The sequence below is a fragment of the Drosophila suzukii genome, chromosome 3 (assembly GCF_043229965.1).
Source record: "Drosophila suzukii chromosome 3, CBGP_Dsuzu_IsoJpt1.0, whole genome shotgun sequence".
Taxonomy (NCBI): Eukaryota; Metazoa; Arthropoda; class Insecta; order Diptera; family Drosophilidae; genus Drosophila; species Drosophila suzukii.
Genome location: NC_092082.1, coordinates 18,308,407 through 18,333,661, shown reverse-complemented (window position 1 = coordinate 18,333,661; position 25,255 = coordinate 18,308,407). Strand labels below are relative to the sequence as shown.

Sequence of the window (25,255 nt, the reverse complement as noted above, 5' to 3'; positions counted from 1 at the left end):
TGTTTTCACTCTGTGAGTAAAAATTATACATAAAAGCGACTAGGAGCAGCCCTCTGGACTTGAGGGAACTATCAAGTGGAAAACTAAGATGGAAAAGGAGAAGATATACCGAAAAGGAGCGAGGAAAATGGAGTCGGAGTGAGGGATAAAGTCAGTTTGGGGAACCGAGTCAACACGACAACACTTGGCAGGTCGACAACAGCCCGGGGGAAATTCTGTGGGATGGGCGACGGTCTGCATCGAGCGTCAATTGAGTGGCAAACTGGAGCTGGAGGAGCTCCACATCCTCTGCCCCGAACACTCCACTATTGTCTGAGCAAATAATAACTTATGTACGGTGTCAGGGCCAAAATCGAGCAGGATGGCCCTGGAAATCCTAGCTGTGTTCGCATTTCCTGTCCCGTTTCCATCAGTAACCAAAGTGAATATGAAGAAAGGCCAACTTTAACTTCGATTCACGCTCCGACTGATGGGCGGCTTTCATCATTGGGGCGTTTGTAACCCTCGAATACCATCATCTCGATCCAGAAAGCACATAATGTTAACCCGTCGAACACGAACTTTTTGCCAGAATTTGTCAGCGGAACAGGCGCAAAAAAAAGGGAAAATAGGGAAAAAATGTTTTATGAAAGGGAATTTGGTATGAAAGTAACTGAAACCCGGAACGAGGACCCAGCCAGAAACTCTGGCAGTTAAGTGCAAATTATCGGTTCGGAATTAGTAGAGCGAGAGACCCCGAGAACAGGCGAGAGATGTAGATATAGGGCAGGCGAGATACAGCCGAGCTTTTGTGGTTGCATTTGCTAATGGAAAACTCCCGGCCCCTTTTCCTTTCGCCCCCGTTTGTGGCACTGAACCTAAACGTGGCAAATAAAAACGAAAAATATGCATCTGTAGATAAATTTGCAACACTTGCCAACAGTTATTCCCAGAAAACCAGCGTAAACATTTTCACCCAGCCGACATTTGATTACTCAATGGGAACTGCGCTTGCAAATGCAGCAGAAACGAACGAAAGTAAACAATTTTATTAAAGCGAAAGAGCAGCTTGTGATTCTTGATTCTCGCAAAAACAATATTTATGCGGAATCGACTTTATCATGGAGTGGTTCAATTTCCGCAAAGCCCGAATGGCTAAGCGCCTTAAGAGCTGTAAATAAAATCAATTGATTTCTTATTTATAAAGCGAATTCGAGAACTGCCACCTACTAAGCCCTTGGCAAACATGACAAAAGAAGCCGACGCAGATCCCGAGCCGGAACAAGTAAACAAGCCCATAAATAAATTATTTGCTTAGGAGCCGAGAGTCAGGAGTCAGAAAAGTAGGCCTTCTTCTTTTCGGCCACTGGGGGAGGTGTGCAAATATATATATAAATACCCTCTACCATATATATATTTATTCTTTCTTGTTTCCGCTTAGTAAACACAACTGAAATGACAAAAAGGCAGCGATGTCTTGACCAAGTTGAGCAGTTCCCTTACCATACCCACTACCCCCTGGAAACATTATCAAGGCAAACAGCGGCATAATGGAGGAGCAGCCCGAGGACTGCAAAAAAAATATACCAACTCGGGAACTATTACGCTGCGCCATGCCAGGCTGCGGACATTAACGAAGCGGAAGATTGTATCTGTGGCAAAAAACGCTCGGAGGAAATGGAAATCCGCTGATAAGCCCAACTCATTTGGAACTTAGTATAATTAGCCTAAATCACATGTGACTTGCATAAAAATAGAGCCATGTTCTGCAGCAACACCTCATATTTGTATAAGAAATGATTTTTTGGCAAAACAAATATATAATCCATTGAAAAATGGTTATCCGTCTTCCAACTTTTGCCAATCCATTCGCAAAATATTTAATTTGAAATATATGCAAAATCGGGTTGAAATAAAAGGCCACCATGCAAATTAGCAATGTTGTTTATCACCTGAAAATAAAGTCCAACACTAAAATTAATCATTGTTAATCGAGGAAGCTAAAGAATATGCATGATTTCTGAGGAATCTGCGATAGGTGAAACCAGAAATGTATAGAGATTAAATTGTCTGTCTTTATATAAAGGCAGATCATTATGTCATCGCTTCGCACCGACATCAGCACCCAATTAACATTAGCCATAAATTTATAAAAAAAATTCACTTTGCCCGCTTATCAAGGGAAACATTCCCCTGTCTATAGATGCATGTTTACATGGATTCATTTGGAGGATTTGCATTGGCTGCCGATCCGTAATTACGCTAAACGTTATGCGCATTTATTTCCCATTGATTTTGCATTTTAAATTACGTTCGTGATTTTATTTGTGAGCTCCCAATGAAATAGATTGGTGTGTAGCGTAAATTTATATAGTTCAAAGTTGATTACTCCACATTTTTCGTCTGCATGTTTTTGTTAAAATATGCAAATCTGGTGCTTGAACAACTTTAATATGCAGCTGGTCAGAGAGCCAGAAACTAGTTTACGGTCAACTCTTTTTTGGGTGCATAATTTCCCCGAAATAGCTGACCAAATGACTTTTTCAACAGCTGACATTATATGCTCATAATAAATGAGAGCAAAGTGGGTGGGTGTTTCTATGGGTCATCCTAATGAGGCCCGAAATAAGCTAATTCGGTCATCCTCAAATATTTTTCGCACATTTTTTCTGTCGTTCGATTTGTGTGCTAGTGTTTTTGCTCTCTGGACTGCCGGTTGCATTGACCCAATTTGTTTATTTATTGAAATTGCTTTTATGGGCAAGCCGAGACAGAGTGTCTACCTCTCTGGCTTTCGTCCCCCAATAGTATCTCTTCAATCTGCAATCATTTTCGGGCCTCTGCACACTCGCCTTCAATTATTATTTATCGATTCCAGCTCAATTTGTCAAATATATATTTTCCCCAGCCACTCTCCAGTGGCCTAGTGGTATTATTTGGCATTCGATCCAATGCATGATTCATCGAGGCTCTGATTCCATTGGATTCCAAAGTCGCTCCAGATGAAATGGGGTTAGTACTGTCTGAGCCCCGACTTCGAGGACACTCCCGTGGAAATTAAATTATAAATTTACACAGATTTATTCTACTGAGTACTTGAGGCATAGAATCATACTCGCTTACCAAATCCAATTCTCTGACCACCCACAAATCAGTATAAATGACTGTGGCGCCTGGGGATGTTGGATAACATGTAGAGAGCTATTTTGTGGATCCAAAAACGTGCAGCTCCCCTAGTCCCGCCCAATGGACATTGTCACCTCAGTCTTTCTGTCTGTCTGTTGTTGTAATTGCTTAGTCTAATTTATGCCAGCGGACGGAGCAAAGTCAATGTCGTCGTAATGGGCAAAATGAAACCGAAATGGTAAAGAGACCAAAACAAAGACAACGTCGAAAACAAAAATAAACAGAGCCCCAGACAGCGACATGAAAAAGCGTTTATCTAAGCAAAATGTTACCGAAGTCCGTAATTACAATTTATTGCAGGTAATTATGTAATTTTCGTGACGGATTTTGTTGTTTAGAGTTTCAACGAGGGGAGACAAACTAAGTGCGTGGGTACACAAAGAAAAAAATATTTAAAATATACACAAATTCTGTCATATTTTGATTCTGATCCAAAAATATCTTAAATACTAAGTGTTACTTTTCAGCTTGCGGCTGAAAAATGGCATGCATAAAATATAAAATTAATTTTACAGACTGTAATATTTTCAGTGGTCTTAAAATAGATAATTAATATTAATTATACAGTCGTTTTAAGGAAATCATGAAAGCCATATATATGTATTAATGCCACTTAATTAAAGTCTCGTTCCCGTTTATTCTCTCTGTAGGAAAGTACTTTAAAATCCCCCATTTGCTCCACGCGCACCTATTTTAAATGAGTTTTCGGATCGGAAAACTTGGCCGTCTGATTTTAGGAGCCCATTTCATGTGGCATGCAACGTTGATTGCTGTTGACCATGGCTGGAAATCTTGGCTGGTGTTGCTCCTTGTTTTTGCTGCCTCGCAAGTTGTTTGATTTCTTGTTTGCTCAGTCAGCTCGTTGTCATTTCCTGTCCGAGGCTGGAAAATGGACATATGCCATGAGGATGCAGCGAGATGACTGATTTTCTAGCCGTTTATTCTTACCCTTTCGAGAAGATCTCGTTTGGAACTGAGACACGCATTTCCTGCTGGGATTATTAAGGATTGCGACAAGTCAATCGATTAATCATTGTGGGAAAGGGAATTTAATTGTATGGGAAGCTTAGGCACTGAACAAAAAACCTTTTAAAAATTTTCCGTAATCAATGGCCAAAAGCCATTCTCCAAATTTCCATGTCAATTGAGAAACATCGTTCACCTTTCTCTGTTGATACTCGCCAATTAAAAACCCAAACCTATCTAAATCACATTAGACCCGAAGAATGGAAGAAAGAAATCTCTGTTCCAACCGCTTCCGTTGAAAATTGAAATTGAAATTTAATTTGCGAAGCGAGCTGGCGAAAAAAAGCGCCAGCTCATCAACGGCGGCATTAGTTTGCACATATTCAAATCAGTTTTTTATTTGCCGAACAAAGGCTGCAAAAGAAACGGGGGAAAATCGTTAAAATAAAAACAGTTGAAGAGGTGTTGGGTAAGCGGCGGAAAGACAGGAAATACGTTTGGCCAACTAAACAGGGAAAATGCCGAGAAGAAAAACTGGAAATCATTGTGCGCCCCAGTCCCTTGCCGACCCCCTCCTTCTCCTCCTACCTCAGCATCATTAACATATATTTGAAAACGCAGAGGAATTCCGCTCTTGCCATCAGCCAGCGGGTTTTGTGGGTCCTCATGAAAATTTGTAAGTATGTTGGACTTGTCACTTGCACACTTCATGACCATATTTGTCACATTTGCGCCATGTTCGCGTGGCCAAGGAGCCCGCGGGGCAACCATCCGGGGGTCCGGCGTTGGGTCCGCATCCTGTGGCCCCAGTACTCGTAACCCCCGTAGCCCCGCCCCCGCTCCATGGCTCTTTCCTCGGCGGGCAAATCAGATGCGCAACTAACGAGCAACAACCACGACAACGACAACGACGACGACATGGAAATTCGTTCGCTCTGCGTTTTGCCTTACAGAGTGACCACAGGGTATTAAAGGGTATGATGATAAGTCGGGAATTTGGAAGCCAAGATATAAATAATACCATTTTCCTTAAGTTTAGAGCAGTTTTGGGTGCCCTAAATAGCGTAGTGTGTGGACAGAACGTCAGCAGAGCGGCAGCAGAGGCACTTCCTATCCCGCGGGCCGACTGCACTGCTTCTGTTGGTGACCACTGCTTGAATTTCTTAATTTCTTGCATTATAGTGTAGCAATACTAGCCCCCAGAAAATCATGGAACTAATACTTAAATCGAATGGATTAAGTGCACACTTGAACTTTATTTTAAAATACCCATTCTATATAAAATTATATTTAACTTTTTAGAAAAAATTTACAGGGTTCTTATACATTATACAAATATAAACATGTAACCCACTTGAACATTATTTTAAAATAACCATTCTAACCAAAATTATATTTAATTTTATAGATAATATTAAAGGGATTCTTACCTAACTATTATTTTTGTACACATTATACTTAAAATTATATTTAACGTCATAGGAAATATTTAAGGGGTTCTTATACAATATACAAAGATAAACATATGACCCACTTGAACACTATTTGGTAATACCCACTCTACCTAAAATGATATTTAACTTTATAGGAAATATTTAAAGGGATCCTATAAATATATTCTTTTTAGTATGCATATAGTATTAACAGGACATTCCCTATTCGTTTATTTCCCTTTTAGTTAAGCATTCACAACTTGCTTTTATTGTTTTGCCGGCTGCTACTCCAACTGCTGATGCTTTCTGCGGTTGCCGCAGACGCCTTCTGGCCATATTTGTATGAATAAATGCGTATTTAAGCACATACTTACAACACTTGCCATGTATGGAGCCAGCAGCCCAAAAGACAAGGGACACGGCACATTCTGGGGCCAGGAGAAAAGGATCGGGAGTTGGGAGCTAGGAGTTGGGGGTTCGGGGTTCGGGGTTCGGGGGAATTCCGGGGCCAAGGGACCCAGACAAGGGACAGTTCCCAGTGGCAATAGACGAGGCCCGGCATTTTGCATTTTCCCCACTACGCTTTTCCACATTTTCAGATATATTTTTCTGCTGCGGCTCAGACTCACATTTGCTTTTTGCTGCCTCACCTCAGTGGCTCCTTTTGCAGCATATTAAATTGCGGAAATATTTCAGAGGCGAACACAGTTGCACAGCCAAATTGCACGGCAAACAATTTATTAATTAAGCCCAGACAATTTGTTAAACTCTTTTTTACGGCCAGGGGGAACTTATTCAAATGCAAAATTGCTATTTGAGTAATTGAATATTAAATAATTATCTAGAGTTTATCTAGGCGAAATCGGATGGGCGACAAGGTCGAAAAAATCTAATTAATGCATGCTATTAAATGGAATCAAGTGTTTCGGGAAATATGGAAAATGCATATCATTGTTCAATGGAACTATTAAGGCATTAACATAAATAAATAATTGAAATTAAAATTAAACTCAAAATTGCCAGTAAAGTAAGAGAAAAAGTGGGTTGGAAAAAATATGGATATTATAGAAAAAAGTCGACTGTCCCCAGAGCGATTCCACTCGGAATACATTAAAATGAATATTTTAAGCAAATCATAAATTGCCGACACACAAACCTCTTTGCCATATTATTAACAATTTACGATGCTGCAGCTGGATTAAATAATTTATGGTTTTTTGCACATTATTCTCGTTGCAGGCGGCCCTCCATCAACAATATGTTTGACAGCAAGTTCCGGCATTGGAATTGAATTTAATAAAATAAATTAAGCCAGCCGGCGGAGTGGGTCAAAAGCACACAGTTTGAATTGTTAATGAGCAGCGGCAAAAAGTGTTAAATGCTGATGACGCTGCCTCTGCCGACGTCACTGTCGCTGATTCAACGGTGCTGAAAAGTCAATTAAAGGTAATCAAATCGATACTGATTGCATTACAACACCGGCGACAATAATTTTAATTCGCATTGATGTTGTCACTTAATCCATTTCGTTTTCTGCTAAATACAACAATTAATTGGGGACAGTTCGCTGTCAATCCTTAGGCCCCCCTGGCCATTTTCCAGCCCCCTCTACGCCCCTGCTGTCGCATTGCGGTTTTAAACGCGCTGTCTGACGGGATTGCAGTCACGCGGTTTTTGTCGCCACTGCGATTTTTTCGATTCGTTGGCTACTTTTTGGTTTCGGATTCAGGTATTATTTTATTAGCAACTGCATGGATATTTGAGGATTACGGTTAGGATTTTATATGTTAACGCTGCTTATCAGTTAATACTGGGCGATTACCTATGTTTTTTATTTTAATTGTCTGCAATAATAAATCATTCTATTTTCCATTAATTAAAAGGTGGAAAGCAATTAATTGTTAAATTTAATGAAAATGAAATTATTTTTTTTTAATTATTATTTTTTTAGGTATTAGTTTTACTAGAAACCATTTCATCTTTTTTAGCCACTGCATTTACGAAATAGAACACATCTTACAAAACTTAAATGAGTATATTTCTTTAAAACCCCTTTCCCTGATTAATTTCAAATGAAACCCACCAGTAGTATTTGTTTTCCTCTTCAAAGCAATCAAATACAACTTTTCCAAGCTTTTCCCTAACCAAGAGGACTTTGACTCCGCAACCTACGTGCCTTTTTGGGGTTAACCAGAGCAACTTTAAGTCGACAGCAGCAACAACATATGCACACTAATTGCAAGTTGTTAATGTTGGCAAAACAGAGCGGGCAACTCAATTGAAAATCTTTGGCGACTCTGAAAACTTGGCAAAGTAATATAAATCACCCAAGGGATCAGGGGAATGACCCGGGGAGAACTCGAGCCCGAACCCAAGAACCCGAGAACTCGGGGCTGAATGGTCGCCGGTTTAATGACGCAAGTAATTGCAACAGCAACCGGCAACTAGCAACTAGCAACTGCCAGCAGCAACTTGCAACTGGCAACTGGCAACTGGCAACTTGCAGCGCGATCTGAAAACTGCAAAGGGGCTAGACTTAATGAAAATCAAACAAACAAGCTGGGCAACAACAATAACTCAAAGTCGGTCAACTGTGCTGGGGAAAACGCTGTCGATCTCCCCAAACCCCTCCCGAAAAGCAATAATTGATAAACGAACATGGGCGAACAGATGTACAAGTGTTCAAATGAATGAATCAAGCTCAATGACGACGATATCGAAGACATGCGAGCCAAATCAATTGATTTATGCAGCTGAAGTTGCCTTTGAGGACGGCATTTCGTACGCATTTAATTAAAAGCAGTAATTAAATTAATGACTCGCCGTCCGGCGAAAAGTCTGGTTTTAATTAAGTCAAGGAATGACGGGTTTGCTGCTCTAACTAGACAACAGTAGACACTCTGGCATGTGCAACATAATTGTCACGCAATTCTTTGGCTCAGGCCAATGCACTCGCACTCGCTTATTGCATTCAGAATGCGGAAGTTGATTTATTTTTTGTATTGAAAGCTGAAACGCGCCAAAAAAATATACTGGGCCATGGCAACGCGGTTAAAACAGCGCCTGAAACGCACTCAAAGTATTTAGCTGACAAAACCGTTTCAGAACGTGACTTTTGTGCCAAGTGCTTACAATAGCGATAATACTAAAAATGCGATAAGTAGTTATGGAGAAAATAAGTTTATAATGCAATATTGAAAGCAAAACTTGAAAATAAATGTTTTGAAATATGAAACTTTGAAACTTTAACTGAATGTATCATATTTAAAGCGATTATCCCACTTTACACTTAAGGAGATACAATTTGTACACTTCTTAATAACCCGAAATATTTACTTGGGGGAACATCTTTCAAGGATAAAGTTTTCCAAACAAATCCACCCCTTTGGGTTTTTCTTAAAAATGTCTAATGATTAAATCAAATCTGCCATTTTATTGCATTCCTCAGTGGCAAGCATTTTTGCGCTCTGCGTCTTTCATTACTCACATATATCATTCCTCTGGCCGTCTTCGGCTTATGTATTCATAATTAAATTAATTAAATTCTTGCGCTTCAATTAAAATCTTATTAAGTTTCCGTATGCCAGCCACCGTGCCCCTTTCCCCATCACTTTTCCCTTTGGAACAATGGGGGAAACTGAAAAATTGCCGAGAATGGGAAAGCGGTGGCGAATGAGAGATGAGCGGCGGACAAAGAGGAAAAAGCGGGAAATGAAAAACTTCTTACAAAGCTTACTTATTCACACATCACACAGGCAACTGCAGACTTTTCACTCGCAAATACTTTTCCTGTCTCCAGCATACACACACACGTTAAACATTATTCAACGGCCAGGAAAAAATGAGGGAAAATATCGTCCTGCTGCCTTGTTGGTCCTTTTTTGGGTGCTGCCAACCAGCACGGGATGCCAAAAACAAACAGGACGAAGAAAAATGCTTGCCGACCATGTGGTTCACTTGATGTTGCTGCCGTGTTGCTGCTGCTGTTGCAGTGTTGCTGCTGGGTTGCTGCTGTTGCAGTGTTGCTGCTGCTGCCGTTGCACATATTGCTGCTGCATTCTTCGCATAAATTTCGCCATCGCACTTAACTCATGTCTCGGGGTCTCTCTTTAAATGAGTCTGGTTAGCTCTCGCAATTCGTGCACTGAAAGAAAGGGGGATACATTTGGTTTAAGACTTTAAATAGGTATTTCCATGTATAATTTTTCAATATTTTCAAAAAGGAAAACCCGAAAGTTTCATACAATTTGTTTCAAAGCTTGTAACTCCTAGAAATGGTAATATTAAATCATTTATTAGCGATGATTTCACCTTTTGTATGTTAAGGTATATAAGAAAACTTGTTATATACCATTTAGTAAAGTTCACTTAAATTTGATAAACAAATAAATATTTTTTGTCAACTTTAGTACACGTTTTAAATTAATAAAAATGTTTTTCTTACTATGTCTTTATCTCCTTTCGGCTCCCCCCCCGCTTTGAGCTCGGGGCATAAACAATGGCGCTGCTTAAAGCAAAAAACCACTCTGCCCCTTTCCCTTTCACCGCCCCCTTTACCTTGGTTTTCAGCCACGTAGAACTCTGCACACATGTGACGCTGACCCCCCTTTTCGCCCACCGCCCACCGGGACCCCCTCCCCAACGGCCTTGCCTCATGTAAAATTCAGCGGGGAACGAAACGCTGGCAGGGGAAAAGCAGAGGCAGCGGCAGTAGGCAAAAAGTTCAGACTTATTTTATACTTTTTTGTACTTTATCGTTGTACAATGTTGAGCGTGGAAATTTAAAAGCAAATGCAAACAATATGGAACATTTTAAATGCACCGTGGAATGGAAAATGAAGAAAACGGGGTGGAAAATTCGGACATTGCCATTTTCTTAACTCTTATCTTACATTTTCGTTTTATGGTGAAGAAAGAAATTGAGAGAATACCGACTCTCTCATCTCAGTTTATAATGTTCTTAAAAATATAACCACATTTTTTGAGATCAAAATGTTCTCAATGTACCTGAATTAAGTTAAATTGGTTCTTAAAATCTAGTTTTGTCAAAAAGGTTCTCAATATAAGATCATAAACAACTTAAATATGGTTGCTTTTTGACTTAAAGTTAGATGCTTTTGAATCAAAATAGTTGAATCTATAATCTATCATTGCAAAGGAGTTCATTTTGATTATCTTGGAGCTTAAGAAGAGCAATCAGTCAGTGAATTCCATATGCTATGAAGTAGTGCTTCAAAAGGCATTGTATTGACCGTACCATTACCTTTGCCCCACTGTCCCATTTTCTAGACCAGACAGCACCGGCCAAGTAAATCACCGCAACTGTGAAACTAAATTTCCAGGGCACTAAATTTACGCACATCCAACTAAACCCAAACGAAACTGAGACCAGCCTGAACCCCAGTTAACCCCAAACCGAGTGGAGCAGTGTAAGCTGCCCGCTTAGATCCTTGTCTCACTACCTTTCTCTTTCTCCTGCCCTGGCTGTCTCTGTCTTCCCCCCCCATTTCCTTTCCCTTTTGTTATATCCTTGCCGTGCAATTTTCACCATTTTGTGGTGCACTTTGCGCCTGGCCGCGATTTTGCGAAAGATTTATGGCCCACGACATGGAAGCGGAAGCGCTGCTGTCCAGGCCACTAAGTCCAGCTGCAGGTATGCACCAAACACCACCCACCGCCCACCGCCCAATGGCGCCACCTAACGGACGAACCACCACCCACCACCCACCACCCACCTGCTTGTTGAGTCAGCAACAAAGGGGCTGAAGAGGGGGAGGCATTGTCGCGAAGAGTCCTCTCCTAATGCCTGTCAGCAAATGCCGTTGTTGGCTCTAATGCTGTCCCTCCAAACTGTTATCCCCAATCTCAAACACACAAAGAAAATCTACAAAATTTCACAATTTTCTGAAAATATTACCTACCCTAAAAATTGGGTCATTTTACGAGTATAATTAAGATTTCATTTAGATTTAAAAATCAAAATAACACCTTGTTAGAAGTATACTTAAGATTATAAAAAAAATCTATAACCTCTCTAAGATTTTTCCTATAAACATTCCAATGTTTTTTAAATATATCTCTACTTCATTAAATTGAATAAAAACAATCTTTAAAATATAACTCGTATTATCCTAAATTTCTTTTCATTACCAATATTTTTATACCACTAAATTTAGCAATTATTGATTGAAAAATTAACTCTGTCTTCTAAGCTTTCTTTAAATGTACCTTAAATTCTTCTCAATTGCAGACAGTTTTTCGGTTCCATCAAGATGGCTCGTTTTCGCGCCCTTTACCTTTTTACTATTTAATGCTTAATTTAAATACAAATCCGATCTGTTTGCTGACTTTTGTCGATAAGCGGCACCAGAAATGATGGCGAAAGTTGGCAAACTTAATCCCATCTAAGGAAGAAAAGAATAAGGAGCGGTAGCAGAAAAAATCATTTGCTTGGGCAATGGCAATTTAATTTGCTTTGGCTTAGAGCTCGGCAAACTTTTCGGCCCTTGAAATGGGAGTTCGACCCAAAGGATCTCGGGTGTAGAGTTACGAGGCTCACTTAAGGCTTTAAGTCCTGAGTACACAAAGTAAGAAAGGCAATGGGGTTACAGTGGCGGAGGTGGAGTGAGATCTATTAACTTACCTCTTGGACTTTGAGTCTAAGAAAATATTTCTTGTTGTCAAACGTTAGAGACATAACCAAAATAAAACTTTAAAGTTTTCAAGAATAAAATGCTCTTAAAAATAAATAGCAAACTAGAAGTTTATATTGGATTAAAATATTAAAGAAAGTTGATTTGGTATTTGGAAAGATTCATAAATGCAAACAGATAACTTTTATGAATTCTATTTTAAAAACTCATCAGCCATCTGCCAACTGTCTTCCCAATCTCAAACCCTCCTCTTGCGCACTTCTTTTATTTACCCCATTTCTAACACCCTTTTTAAAGCCACAATTTTCTGGCAATCTCGACGAAACCCTTCCCTAATCTGCCTTCCCCCGCCCATTTGCATTCTCTATTCATAGAATTTATGCCTCAACTTGCCTAAGCCGTGTTTGTAGTAAAACCTCCACTATCGCGCCTTAATTTTAAAGCCCTCGACGCTAAATGGTCGACATTCCGAACCAGGAACCTAGAAACGAAAGCCCACTTTTTCGGGGCCCTAGCCATCTGCATTTGCTGGCAAAGTTTATGTTCGACATGCTGTAATGGCGCCATATGCGCGTTTATCAAAAAAAAGCCACACCCCACTCTGCTCCAGATCCCTGAATAAGTCCGGGATATATGGGTTAGTTTTCCGCTCGCCGTATAAATTTGTTTAAGACATATAGCAAGGATCAATAGCTCGGGATTTATTGTCTGCCACATATAACTTTGTCTTGGCTTTAAACTTCCAGACGCGGAAGTGCTAAAAGGGCGGGCCACTGCTGGATGGCAAGGTCGATGGGCGAAACTTTTTTACCTACTTTCGGCTGTCGCCGCTTTCTGGGCAGAAAGCCAAGGGAGAAAAGCCACGGAGCAGAGATGGCTAGAAAATTATGGCTAAAATGGCGACGTCGTCTGGAGTCGAGGAGGAAAAAACCTCCACGACGACGTCGGCTTGCGGTCGTTTATATGTAAAATATTTGGTTTACTTTATGACTGCTTTGGGTATTACTCTTTACTTTCTTGCAGTGCCAATTCTCGCTATCCGCCTCTTTGGGCCAACTTTTTGGCCAGGCTGTAAAAACAAACAGAAATGGGTAGGGTCTGGGGGTTGGCGGAGGAGGTGCTAGGAATTATGCCATAAAAGCATCGTCGTAGTTCCAACTTTGCCAAAATTCTTGGCTTGTCGTCGTCATCATCCTCTTTGTCATCCTCGGTTTTCCCCAGCTCGGCGGTCTTCATCGCTGTCGCCGTCGCCTAGTCTCAATGTTCAAGGGAGCCATAAAATACTTTTTGAATCCGAAGCACCGCATTGCTCCTGTTGTTTGGCGGATATTACGGTGGCTGGAGGAGATTACCGGCGAGGGACCTTTCCTCCATTGCCGAACCAGAACAGAACCAACAAATGAGCCAGCTCGCTGGGGCGCCTCTTTAACCGCTCATTTCGGGGTGTTGAACTTGCAATGGATACCATTCGGTATGCCAAGTGGGGGAGTGACTCTATGGGTGTGGAGTTACCACAAGAAATTTTTTGGTAATTTAGAAAGTAGCTTGTTTAAATCCAACTTAAACATGAATATCTTTACTATCCTTAGATTATCCAGATATTGGGGGAATAACCATAGATAGAGAGCATCATATGTATTTAAAAACAATTTATAAATTGGGGTCACCAAAAAAGTAAGCCACCTTCTGAGATGGAGGCACCTGAAACCTGGGCTAGAAAAATTACCTAGTTAAGGTGTTATATTACTACACCACAACAATGCGTTTCCCTAACATATTTTGTGGGTTTTTAAAAATAATTGAGGTCACCTTTCTTTGGGGTTTCCAGCCCATGCTCCACCCTGTTCTCTTCATTATTCGAAAGTGATGCCGTATTTCCTTTCGCCGCGACTCCCACTGAAATTGGCTGCTCCGCACTGATTATAGAGCCCCACTCCAATCACATAGACTCCATATCCATGTAGCTTTTGCGGTTCATAAACACAAATCAGCTGCAGAAGGAGAGAACCAGAAAGCGTTCAATTCGTGCGCCAAATTCCGAATCGAAATCCAAGCCCAAGCCCGTTTCAATTGCCGATTTGATTGGAGGGGGGAATATGGGAATGGAAGTGGGTCTCTGAAACTTGTGCCCGATTACCATTACTGAAAATTGAAGTAACATGTGTGACGATGCGCAATTGCCAAGCGCCCCCTGGCGGCCACTCTCTGGAAGCTGTTACGCCAAATACTGGAAATACACCCACCTATTGTTTCGTTTTCTATTTCACAGACGAGTGGTTGTTGCCGCGGCGACTTTCACTGGCACACAGCCTTCAGCTTTAGCCTTCAGTGGGTGGTGGGTGGTGCAGGGTGATGGGTGGTGGATAATATGGAACCACCCATTCCATGGTGGTGCCCCAAATACCGCTTACAATTTGGAACTTGCTGTGCGTGAGGCTGTCGTGTCTTTGTTTTGTCTCCCTGCGATGGCAAATATTTGGTCTGCCCGCGCCGGCAGGAAAAAGTATCTTGCAGATGCACACAAAAAGTATCTATATCCATCTCCTCGCCCAAGTCGAAGTCGAAGAAGTCGCAGCTAAAAACTGAAACTGTAAACTGTGCAAATAGTGCAAATAGGAGGAGCTCGGTACATGGCTTGAGCGGAAACTGTGCCAAAAGACGTATGGCACAAAGCAGGATAAATTTGCCAAGTTTATCATAGCATTCGGATGGGGGCGGGGCAGGACTTTGGAGGGCTGTTGGCAAAACATGAGCCAAGGCATTGAGCATAAAATATTGTCGGCGATATTTTAACGCGCGCTCAAGCGAAATTGTCATATAAATAACGCCCTGGGAAGGGGTGAAAGGGGGCCTAGGGGTTTCTGGTTTAAGGTTTTAGGATATTGGCTGGCGTTACTTTGAAATATTAAACATTTGGCAAACAGGCAAAGTTGAAGTTTATTGCCGACGTTGATGGCTCGAGTTGAGCAAGTTTTTTTTTACTCTGCGCAACGGGTCTGAACAAAAAAGAAGGAAATTGGGCCAGGCCAGCTGAAACCTGGAAACCATTATGGACCCGTCGATTCCGATGCTATTTTTAAGCACCGTCAAACTTTTTGCCCGCCGCAGATAAAAGGGGAAAACTGTACTTGCCAAACTCTGGCCCTTATTCCCCCTTTTGTCTACCATTAAATCAGAAACATGCATTTATTTAGCAATTTCCACCAACTGCAACAGAAAAGTTGTGGCAAATGATTCTTTTTTTGTGTGTTGGCAAATTTTCAAAAAGCAAAAAAATCTCTAGACTAAACAAAAAGCAACAACAGAAAGTGTTAAAATGGGGGTGGTGGTGCGGTGGGCGGGGGAAGTGGAGCGGAAGTCATAGCGCTGGGCCAAAGCAAAGGCAAAACCAAAATCCGGGGACCAAAAATACCAAACCGACAAAAGACGGAACAGAAAACGGCACCAGACAGATACAATAAAAAGAGGTTTGTCCACCCCAACACCCCCTCTAACTGACCCAACCCCCTTTTTTGGGCCATGGCCGCAAGGCTGTTGGACCCACAGCCACACGAAGAAAAATCAATGAAATTTATAGAGCCATGACTATATATCCTGAAACTATATCATATTTCTGTGTATTTTAAATCACATTATATCCTATCTATCATAAACTAAGTAAGTCCTATAAGTAAATGGGAGTGGAAAAAAATCTATTGCGACATATAATTATGACCAACAAAAGCGAAACCCTTTTCATGTCTAATTAACAACCATTACTTGACATTTTTTTCACTGCACAGAGTTCAACCGCCGGGCATTTTGCAACAATGGTCGAAAAGGCATGGTCGTGGGAGGGGCATGGTGACCGAGATGAGTTCAGCAACAGCAGCAAACCAAATAAAAATGTCCTAAAACGGCAACAAAGGCTACCAAATAAAATCTCAACGCCAGACCATAAAATATTAAGAGCATACTTTCAATGGATGGGGAGTGAAAGGTCCAAGAGAGAATGAGGAAAACTTTCGAGTGACCATTTAAAACGGTTAGTTAGACCATTGCCATTAAATTGTAAACGGAATTAGTGTATAAAAATGAAAATATTATTATTATAAGAATATACAAATACAAACAATATACAAATACAATTAATGATACACTAAAGGTTTAGTATTTTGAAAGATAAGTATTACCAAAATTCTGTATCCCTATCTAAACAAACCTAGTGTCTTTAAAACATTTAAAAATACTTCTTTATGCCCTGCCATTAGCATAATAAAAAAGCAATAGCAGAGACAATAAAATACCGTCTTATCGAGCTTTTACTTGAAATTCAAGACTGTAACCCATCGAGAGGGTCCTTAAATGTTTCCCTCCCCATTTTCCACCTCAGATCATCGCCTTCGGGGCAGAAAAACACCCAAGTCCTAACCCAACTGATAGCTTCTGAACTCCTCGACAGGTCGTGGCTCATTGAAAACCAGGCCTGCGGTATCGCGTTGGCCATTTAACAGGATTTTAGCAATTTAAATATGATTTTTTCCCCAACCCTCCATCGCCCATATGCATTCCAAGCAGCTGTGTGTGGGGTACAAAGGAAAAACTTCTCAGTTTTTGTTTTTATTCGCCCGAAAATGTTGTCGGTTGTTTGTTCTTCGAGGCGGAGGTCCCTGCCTCAACAAGTTGCTTTATGGCATATGCATGATAATGATGAGGAGTCGGAACTGGGACCGGGATAAAGCCGGGAAGGACCCTCCACGAGCGCCATTTTTTGCGGCCTTGTTTCATATGATGGCTGCTCCCGGGTGTTTATGTGATATTTACATAATAAAAAGCGAGAGTTTCGCCGTTCAAAGGCTGGAAGTTATATCCTTCTCCTCCGCTCTGAAGTTCTGACCCACATCTATGATTATTTTCATAGCGCCTTGGGGGCCCCGAGCCACGCCCACACTGCGTAAAGTTGAAAAATATGAAAAAGGGGACGATACATCCTTTGTCTTTGCACCCCTTCCCGCTTAAAAAAAAACAACAAAGGAAAAAAGAATTTCGCTTTTGTTTTATTTATTTTATGGCCCGTTTGGGGAGCCCATTGCCGATATCCTTTTTTCTGGGACCCATCCTTGAACTTCTCGCAGTTGCCGCGCCAAATTAAGTTTTGTTTTGCCAGTTGTCCCCAGATCCCAGCCCCTCCACCTCTTTTCAGCCCGAAGCTGATAAATGTCCCCAAAGCAAACAAAGTGCAAGTTGTTTTTTAAGTTTGGCCCCAACTATGCGGCATATCTTTGGCCTGTCCGGGGATCCATTGGGGAGTGGTATCTATATGGGGGGCTGCCCTTAAACGGGGGTGGCTTGAGTTCGGGGTCTGACTTTGGGGACCTGCCAGTTGACACAAAGGGTTGTTGGGGTTGGCCCATTGTCTGACATGTGTGCCGACTTGGGTGGGGTGAAGAACTGACTTTGAGGGCGTTTCTGGGGTTGGGTCTTCAAAGTAAGGTTCTGCTGGGGAGGGACAACCTTCTATACTTAAATATATAATTAAAGGGTTTTCGAGGGAGTAAATTAAAAAGCAACGGAGTAACAACCCCTGAAAATTTTATTAAAATTGGTAGCACCTATTTTTAAAACAAGGAAAAACCGATAACAATAAGTTCATGAAAACGAAAACCACTAAACAGATTGAAAATTAGTTATATAGGAATGAACAAAACTTACTTCTCTCTGTATTTTACTATCTAATGAAAGAAATTTGATTATAAAATGTAGTATTAATTCTATCTAGAAACGGGGAGTAACGCTATCTTGCTTTTTCCTATCTTTTTTCCAATTCGGAAAGCCTCAATCCAGTTATAATCTCTCTTTTTCGAATTGAGATAATTTTTAAAGAAAGAAAAATTATACTTTATACATTTACCATGGTTATACTGAATATATTCTTATGTGTTTATTTTTTCTAACCAGATAATAATATCGTAAGCCAATTAGCAGAGTCAAAAGTAGTTATCTAAAAGCAGACTACATTTAAGGGTAGCGAATCCCAAAGTACCACAAACAGATTTAATGAAGAACTTCCGGGGAAACTTCTTTGTCCCGGCCAATCTGCTTCCGACCAATCGATAGCCCAGCCCCAGAGTTCCGACCCGATTCCAGTTAACTGCCCGGCAACCATTAGGTCTGCAACAGACTGGCGGGCAACTGTTAAAGTGAAACTTGCAACAACTTCCATTTGCTTTTAGCCCGTCGCTAATTCCGTTCCTAATGTCCAGGCCGTGGCCATTTAAATTGTCTTCATTTGTTTACTGCCCGACAGTCAAATGGAGTCCCACCATTGGGGGAGTATCTGGGTATGGAGTACAGACGGCTGGGAGTAATCCACAAAACTACCGATTAACTCCCGACGGGGGCGATGCGATGCGATTGCACTGCAGCTGCCAAATCCAATGGAAATCCAAAAGCCAAGCAATTTTGAACTCTAATGGAAAATCAATTTAAAGCCCTCTCCCTTTATTCCTCTACTTGCAGGCGAATGCCGGAGTCTGGACTGGAAAGCCATTGGCGAACTTGGCCAGAACGTAGTTAACGTGGAAAAGGAGAGCAGCAAACGAAGCGACGAGTGCAAGAAGCCAGAAGACAGCAATTACCATGTCGTTGGCCCCTCATCTTGGCCAGGCCTTTAGCCTCGGTCTCTGCCTGATTTTGGCCACATTACAGGGGGCCCAGGGACTGGCCAACTGCCCAAATGGCTGCGAGTGCGACGACGACACCCTGATGGTCAACTGCGGCGAGGGCACCCTGGACGTCCTGCCCATCGCCCTCAATCCCGCCATCCAGCGACTGGTGATCAAGAACAACAAGCTGAAGACCATCGACTCATCCATGCAGTTCTATGCGCAGCTCACCTTTCTGGATCTGTCGTTCAACGACATGTTGACCATACCGGAGCGGTCGTTCTCGTATCACGCCAAATTGCAGGAGCTGCACCTGGACCACAACAAGATTGGCCAGGTGTCGAACAAGACCTTCCTGGGCCTGTCCACCATTAGTGTTTTGAATCTGAGGGGCAACCTGATTGCCGAACTGGAGTACCGCACTTTCTCGCCCATGGTCAAGCTGGCGGAGCTGAATCTTGGCCAGAACCGCATCAGTCACATCGATCCACATGCGTTGGATGGTCTGGACAACCTGAGGGTTCTCTATCTGGATGATAATACCCTGACCACTGTGCCGGGAGCGTTGACCTTCCAGGCACTGCATTCCCTGGCGGAACTTTACCTGGGCACCAACTCCTTTATGACGATTCCGGGAGGAGCTTTTCAGGATCTCAAGGGACTGACCCGCCTGGATCTTCGCGGAGCTGGGCTCCACAACATCTCGTCGGAGGCTCTAAAGGGTCTGGAGGGCCTTCGCTTCCTGGATCTGTCGGATAATCGCCTGCCCGCGATTCCCACGGCAGCTCTTCAGAGATTGGGTCGCCTGGAGCAGCTGAACATTGGTCAGAATGACTTTGAGGTCGTCTCCTCGGGGGCCTTTGCGGGTCTGCGGGAGCTGAGGCACCTGGAGCTGACGGGAGCCCAGAGGCTGAGGCGCGTGGAGAGCGGTGCCTTCGGGGGCAATACCAACTTGGAGCACCTGAACCTCTCCAGCAACAAGCAGCTAAACGAGCTATCCTCCATCGCTCTGGGTGGTTTGCCCCACTTGAGTACGGTGGTGCTGAAGGCCAATCAACTGAGCAGCCTGGATGAGGGTCTAGTGCCCTGGGCAGATCTTCAAACCCTAGATCTGTCGGAGAATCCGTTCGAATGTGATTGCAGACTGTTGTGGCTGCGTCATCTGCTGGTCAGTCGGAATTCGAGTGGCCAGTTTGCCCCCGTTGTCTGTGCCTATCCGACGGCTCTGAGGGATTTGCCCCTGGCCCAGTTGGCCGAACCCCTTCTGGGCTGCGCCCATGGAGCGGCGAGCAAGCAGGCCATCATCGGCATCCTGGTGGTGGCCTGTGCCGCTTTGATAACCACTTTGGCCCTGGTGCTCTACACCTGCCGCCGGAGGATAAGGGAGATGCTGAAGGGACACTCGGCGCTGGGCCGGAAGGAGCGGGAGTACCAGAAGACCTTCTCGGATGAGGAGTACATGTCCAGGCCAGCGCCCGGCAGCGGAGGAGTCCACCCGGCTGCGGGTGGGTATCCCTACTTCGCCGGCAGCAGTCGGCCCATTCCGGTCACCGAGCTATAGCTAGAAGCACCACCCCCGCCTCAGCTGCGGGGTCGGGGTGGTGGTAGTGGTGGTGGTGCTGCCAGCACCGCCAGCGGGACCGTGCAGCAGCTGCAGGTTCCCAGTGCCGTGGACCAGGCCTCCAACTCCTTCGCCCAGCTCAGCCACATCCACTACATGACCAACAACGGCCAGCCGACCTCCAAGATGCACCACTCGCAGCAGGACATGCGACTGTTGACCTGCAACGGGGGCAAGCCCCTGAATGCCACCTCGCTGCCGCGCCACCGACCGCCGGTGGTGCAGGAGAGCACCCTGTCGCACTACAGCCAGCCCCTTGCCAACGGCATTCGACTCACCCAGGACCACTTCAACCACAACCAGAACCAGGGCCACCACTACGGCGGAGTCTATGCCAAGCCCTGCGATGCGATGTCGGAACCGGGATATATCCACAATAATTCACACTACTCGCTGCCCCTGGATCACGATTTGCCACCCAGTCCAACGCCCACTCCACCACCGCCCGCCCTGCCGCTGAGGAACGGAGTGGGCATGGCCCTGATCCACGGCAACACCACCGGACGCAGATCCTTCAACAATAACAACAACAATGTCTCCACCCTGTCCAACAACAATCACCATGGTGGCGGCGGAGTGGGCGTGGCAGTTGGCGGTACAGTGGGCAACAACAATGGAAGCCTGAGGCGGTACCACTGATATTCGGCCAAAACGTGCGGCACTCTAGGCCGCACCATCATCAAAACCAGGCCGGATCCGGATATCGAGCTGCATTACTTCTACAAGGGATAAAGAGGAAAGTCGAGGAGGATAGATCTTATTTAATCGGGTTGGCTTTGACTATCATTTTTGGACAGAGTTGGCGGAAGTAGAATATCACTAGGGTCTTAAAATCACTTTTAATTATATTTAAGGTGTCTAAAAGTATGCAATAAAATATTTTAAACTTGAAAGTACAAGGACTTGATTTGGAAATCTGACTATCCGTTATTCACTGCATACTTTCAGGCACCTCAAATGACATTTAAAAGTGATTTCTAGACCCTAGTGATTTTATATTTACTTCCCTTAATTCTATCCATGAGGAAAATCAAAACAGGCCTGAATATTCATACTCTAGTTGTATATTCCTACGTTACGTGTATTCAAGCGAAAGCATTTTGTATAAATTAGGATTTAGTTCGAGAGGTTGTCGACCAGGAAAAGCGCAGGAAAAACGCAGGTGTATATAAGAAAATCTTGCGCACAATTTGGCAGGCACTGTAGGTTGGCCAAAAACTAAAAAGAAAACAAAAATCGACCAACCTGCCGAGTGGCCATTTCATTTGCATACAGTGATCTTAATTCTTAAGTTGTGCTTAAAAGCATTTCAATTATTGTAAATAATTAGAAGCTTCTCTATAAATGCGACAAGAAAAATCAACAAAAACTTCAAAACAATACAAAAAAAAATCAAGCAAACAGTTAATTTTACTTTATAAAATAACAAATAAGCTATGCGCTTAAGCACCAGTCATTAAAACTATGTATGTATTTAGCCTAAAGCTATCACAAAAATATTCCAAAAACAATGAAAAAATAAATACGCAAAAACAAAAATAGAACGCAGCAGATTTTTAGAGTTAATAGACTCGGTAAAGAATAAACTACTCATCGGAATAATAAACAAAGAAGATGTTTACACAGTGTAAAATGGAAATAGCTATTGAACCTATTGAAAACTCCGAAATATTCATGTAGAACCTACGCCGCATTCACAAATATGAATAAGCAATTTATGCAACATAAACAAACACAAAGTAAATCTATATATACGAATTATGCGTGTAAATAAAAAAAGTAACTATGCTCGAAAAAACATACAATTTAAGTTGTTTTCATTTTGCATTTTTCATTTCCCCAGCCTCGGCTGGAGACTTTTGTTTCAGCATTTGATTTGATTTTCCTTTTTCACTGCAACGAGTCGTCAACCCGTTTGATCGATTGTACATATTTAACAATTTAATGGAACAAATCGCAAAACCAATACAAGGGAGTTAAAAGTAACCTACAAAAAAAAAATAAAGGAACAACAAAGTTTACCATATGTAATTGAAAACTTATTCAAACGCAAATTTCATATTCATATTTCATAACGAAACAGAACTTTCATCTAGTTATACGAGAAAACCACTATAAATAAATTAAATCAATTTGAACTACAATTTAAGCAAATTACAAGGGACAAGCATAGTTAAACAAGCTAAGCCAGATGAAATGGTATAAGAATATAAACAAGACCTAGATTGTAGCCGAAAAGAAACTACATTTTGTGGATCAGCGTCTAATCGTATCATTAAAACAAGAAGTAAATCAAGAAGTCATGCAAGGAATTCTCTCAATGTAATGGATAAATACAAATGCGAAGAAATGGAAAATTCAACAGTGTTCAAGAACTAGAAGATAAAATCAAATAAAGAACAAACTTAACAATATATGTAACGTTGTTTTAAATTTTTGAATTTTAGGGGGATGATTCAGATACATAAATATAATTCTTTCTATATAGTTTTTAAAAAACAAATTATTTTGGTAGGCTGTTTGCTCTTGAATAGCAATTTTCACGCACTAAAATAAGAGGTAGCGTGGCCGAGCGGTCTAAGGCGCTGGTTTAAGGCACCAGTCTCCTCGGAGGCGTGGGTTCGAATCCCACCGCTGCCAGCAGATCTTTTTTTTATTTTTATTTTCCAACATTTGCAGCTTGTTCAGCAATCTGCTAACGATTTCGAACGCCAGAGCACTTGGCTAAAACTAGTGTGTTTGTCGGTGTCAAATGCAAATACCTAAAAACACTTTTCCATGGCAGTTTGGTTAATGCCGCGGCGGCAGAGTTGAAGCTGCATAGGGAGTGCATGGCACTCATCTGCATAATTTAATTACATTTAACAATAACAAAAACACGGACTCACGCACTCATGCCCCAGCACACACTCCCAACGTGCAGCGTTTTGCGCTAATAAGCGACAGGGTCACCCTGGCCCCACAGCCCCCTTTCGACGCCCTTGGCAGTGCGACCCCTCCTGCTGCTGCCATGCAAGTTGTCAAGAGATGCGACAGTCTGCAACAACCTGAAGCGAACTGGTGGAACTAACAGATAGTGACACGAACTATGATAGTATCTACTAGATTTATTTAAATTATTTTGTAGTTCATTATGGCAAATATTGCAAATACAATTTAATGTGTTTAAGAACATTAAATTATAAGTATAATGTAATGTTCACTATTTGTGTTTAAGACTCTATACCACCGGGAAACTATTGAAACAATAATGATATTGTGACATTTTCCTTAACTGTGTATTATGTTGATAGTAAATATTTTTTCCTTTTTTATCTATTATCCATATATTAGTATTTATACGGTATTTTTACAGCCCCATTATATAATATTTAACAGTTAAAATGAGTTTTTCGTTGATATGATATATTTATACATTTATACATTTTTCTTTACTTTAAAAGTTGAAAAACCTTGTAGGTAGTCTGTTTATTGAGTTTTATATAGGAACATTAGGATTCCATTTGATCAATTTATAATATAGGGAAGGTCTGTAAACGGTAATGTATGATTTATTTATTTATCTAAGATTTAGTTTTGGCTTATTGTGCATTTAAAGGAATTTTCTAAATATATAAGACTAAAAATTAATTAAATTTGATGTAATATAATAATATGATTACCTTTTTAAAACCGTAAATATACAGTTTTTCTAAAATGAAATCTGGAATTTGATAAGTAAGGAACTGTAACCTTGTTTGGTATAGGGTTTTAGGGTTTAACGGGTTTTTATAAAATGAAATCTGAAATTTGCTTAGTAAGGAACTGGAACCTTATTTGGTAAAGGGTTTCAGCCTCCTCTCACGGTGCCATCGCCAGAGGTTCCAGCGGGAGAAGCAGAGTGGCATAAACAGTTGCACAGTTGCATGCCCCTCCTGCCGCAGGACGACTCCGGCTGATGTTGCTGATGTTGCTGATGTTGCTGCTGCTTGTGCATATGCGACATTAGCGCACGCAAACAACGTACACACAATTAGAAGAATTAACAGTAGTTAAGGCAGCAACAACAACACGCTCAACTTGTTGGCAAGATGTGCATCGGTGTGCAAGGACGAAGAGGGGGCGGTGAAAGTGGGTGAAAGGGGGCCCAAAGTGGGTGGTTGCAGGACGGGAATAGAGCATCTATCCCGCTGCCGCCGGCTGTTGTTGCTGCCGTACTTGTAATTTAGTTTCGAAACGAGTTCCGCTGCATGTCCGCTGCTGTTGCCGCAACTTATTGGCCACAACATGCCAACTTATTAGGCAAAAGCGCAAAAGTTATAAATTGTTTCACAAGGCGCACATTGTTGCGGCCGTAAATATGTGGATACCGAGTTAAGGACAACGGGAAGCCAGAAAGTTGCCAAGGATGTGCGGTTATCGCTTTAAAATTAAGGTGCACGAGGATCAAAGTGTAATGGTTTTCGGATAGAATAAAGTTAACCCTTTTAAAAATATTAAGGAAAAAAGATCCTTTAATAAAAGTCAAAAATTTAACATTTATGCAGCTGCAAAAAAAAATCACCACTAATACAACAAAATTATAAATATTCATTTTAGTATTATATACTATTATATATATAATATATTATATATATTAATTTGTTAAAATAAAATAAATAAATAAAATTTTTTGACTGTGTGAAATTATTTTTTAAATGGCAATGCAAAACTTAAATGAAAAAGATATCAAACTGAGAAAAGCGTTAATACGAATTTTAGAAAAATTCCTGAATCTAAAACAAAAGTGTCCTC

General features: G+C 41.7%; 2 protein-coding genes and 1 non-coding gene across 5 annotated transcripts in view; all 3 read left to right on the top strand.

The window, feature by feature from the left end:
• LOC108006161 (leucine-rich repeat neuronal protein 2) overlaps positions 1-20,422 on the top strand; it is a 52,077-nt gene extending 31,655 nt beyond the window's left edge. For 2 of the 3 annotated variants that reach the window (XM_065864141.2, XM_017069612.4), the window contains 2 exons: positions 6,804-7,010; positions 18,716-20,422. In XM_065864141.2, coding sequence (XP_065720213.2) covers positions 18,836-20,422 — 1,587 coding nt within the window. In that variant the 5' untranslated portion in view covers positions 6,804-7,010; positions 18,716-18,835. The remainder of the gene's footprint in view (positions 1-6,803; positions 7,011-18,715) is intronic. The other variant, XM_065864140.2, reaches the window with a different exon arrangement.
• Positions 20,423-20,578: 156 nt separating this feature from the next.
• On the top strand, positions 20,579-22,896 carry LOC136116832 (uncharacterized). Its single transcript, XM_065864143.2, has one exon. It carries the CDS (start codon positions 20,579-20,581, stop codon positions 21,119-21,121), a length of 543 nt encoding a protein of 180 aa, XP_065720215.2. The 3' UTR covers positions 21,122-22,896.
• A 144-nt stretch (positions 22,897-23,040) lies between these two features.
• On the top strand, positions 23,041-23,122 carry TRNAL-AAG (transfer RNA leucine (anticodon AAG)). Its single transcript has one exon. It is a non-coding gene; the product is annotated as a tRNA-Leu (tRNA).
• The last annotated feature ends 2,133 nt before the right edge of the window (positions 23,123-25,255 follow it).

Coding starts and splice junctions, on each gene's coding strand:
- LOC136116832 (XM_065864143.2), top strand. CDS start 20,579: ATGACCAACAACGGCCAGCCGACCTCCAAGATGCACCACTCGCAGCAG.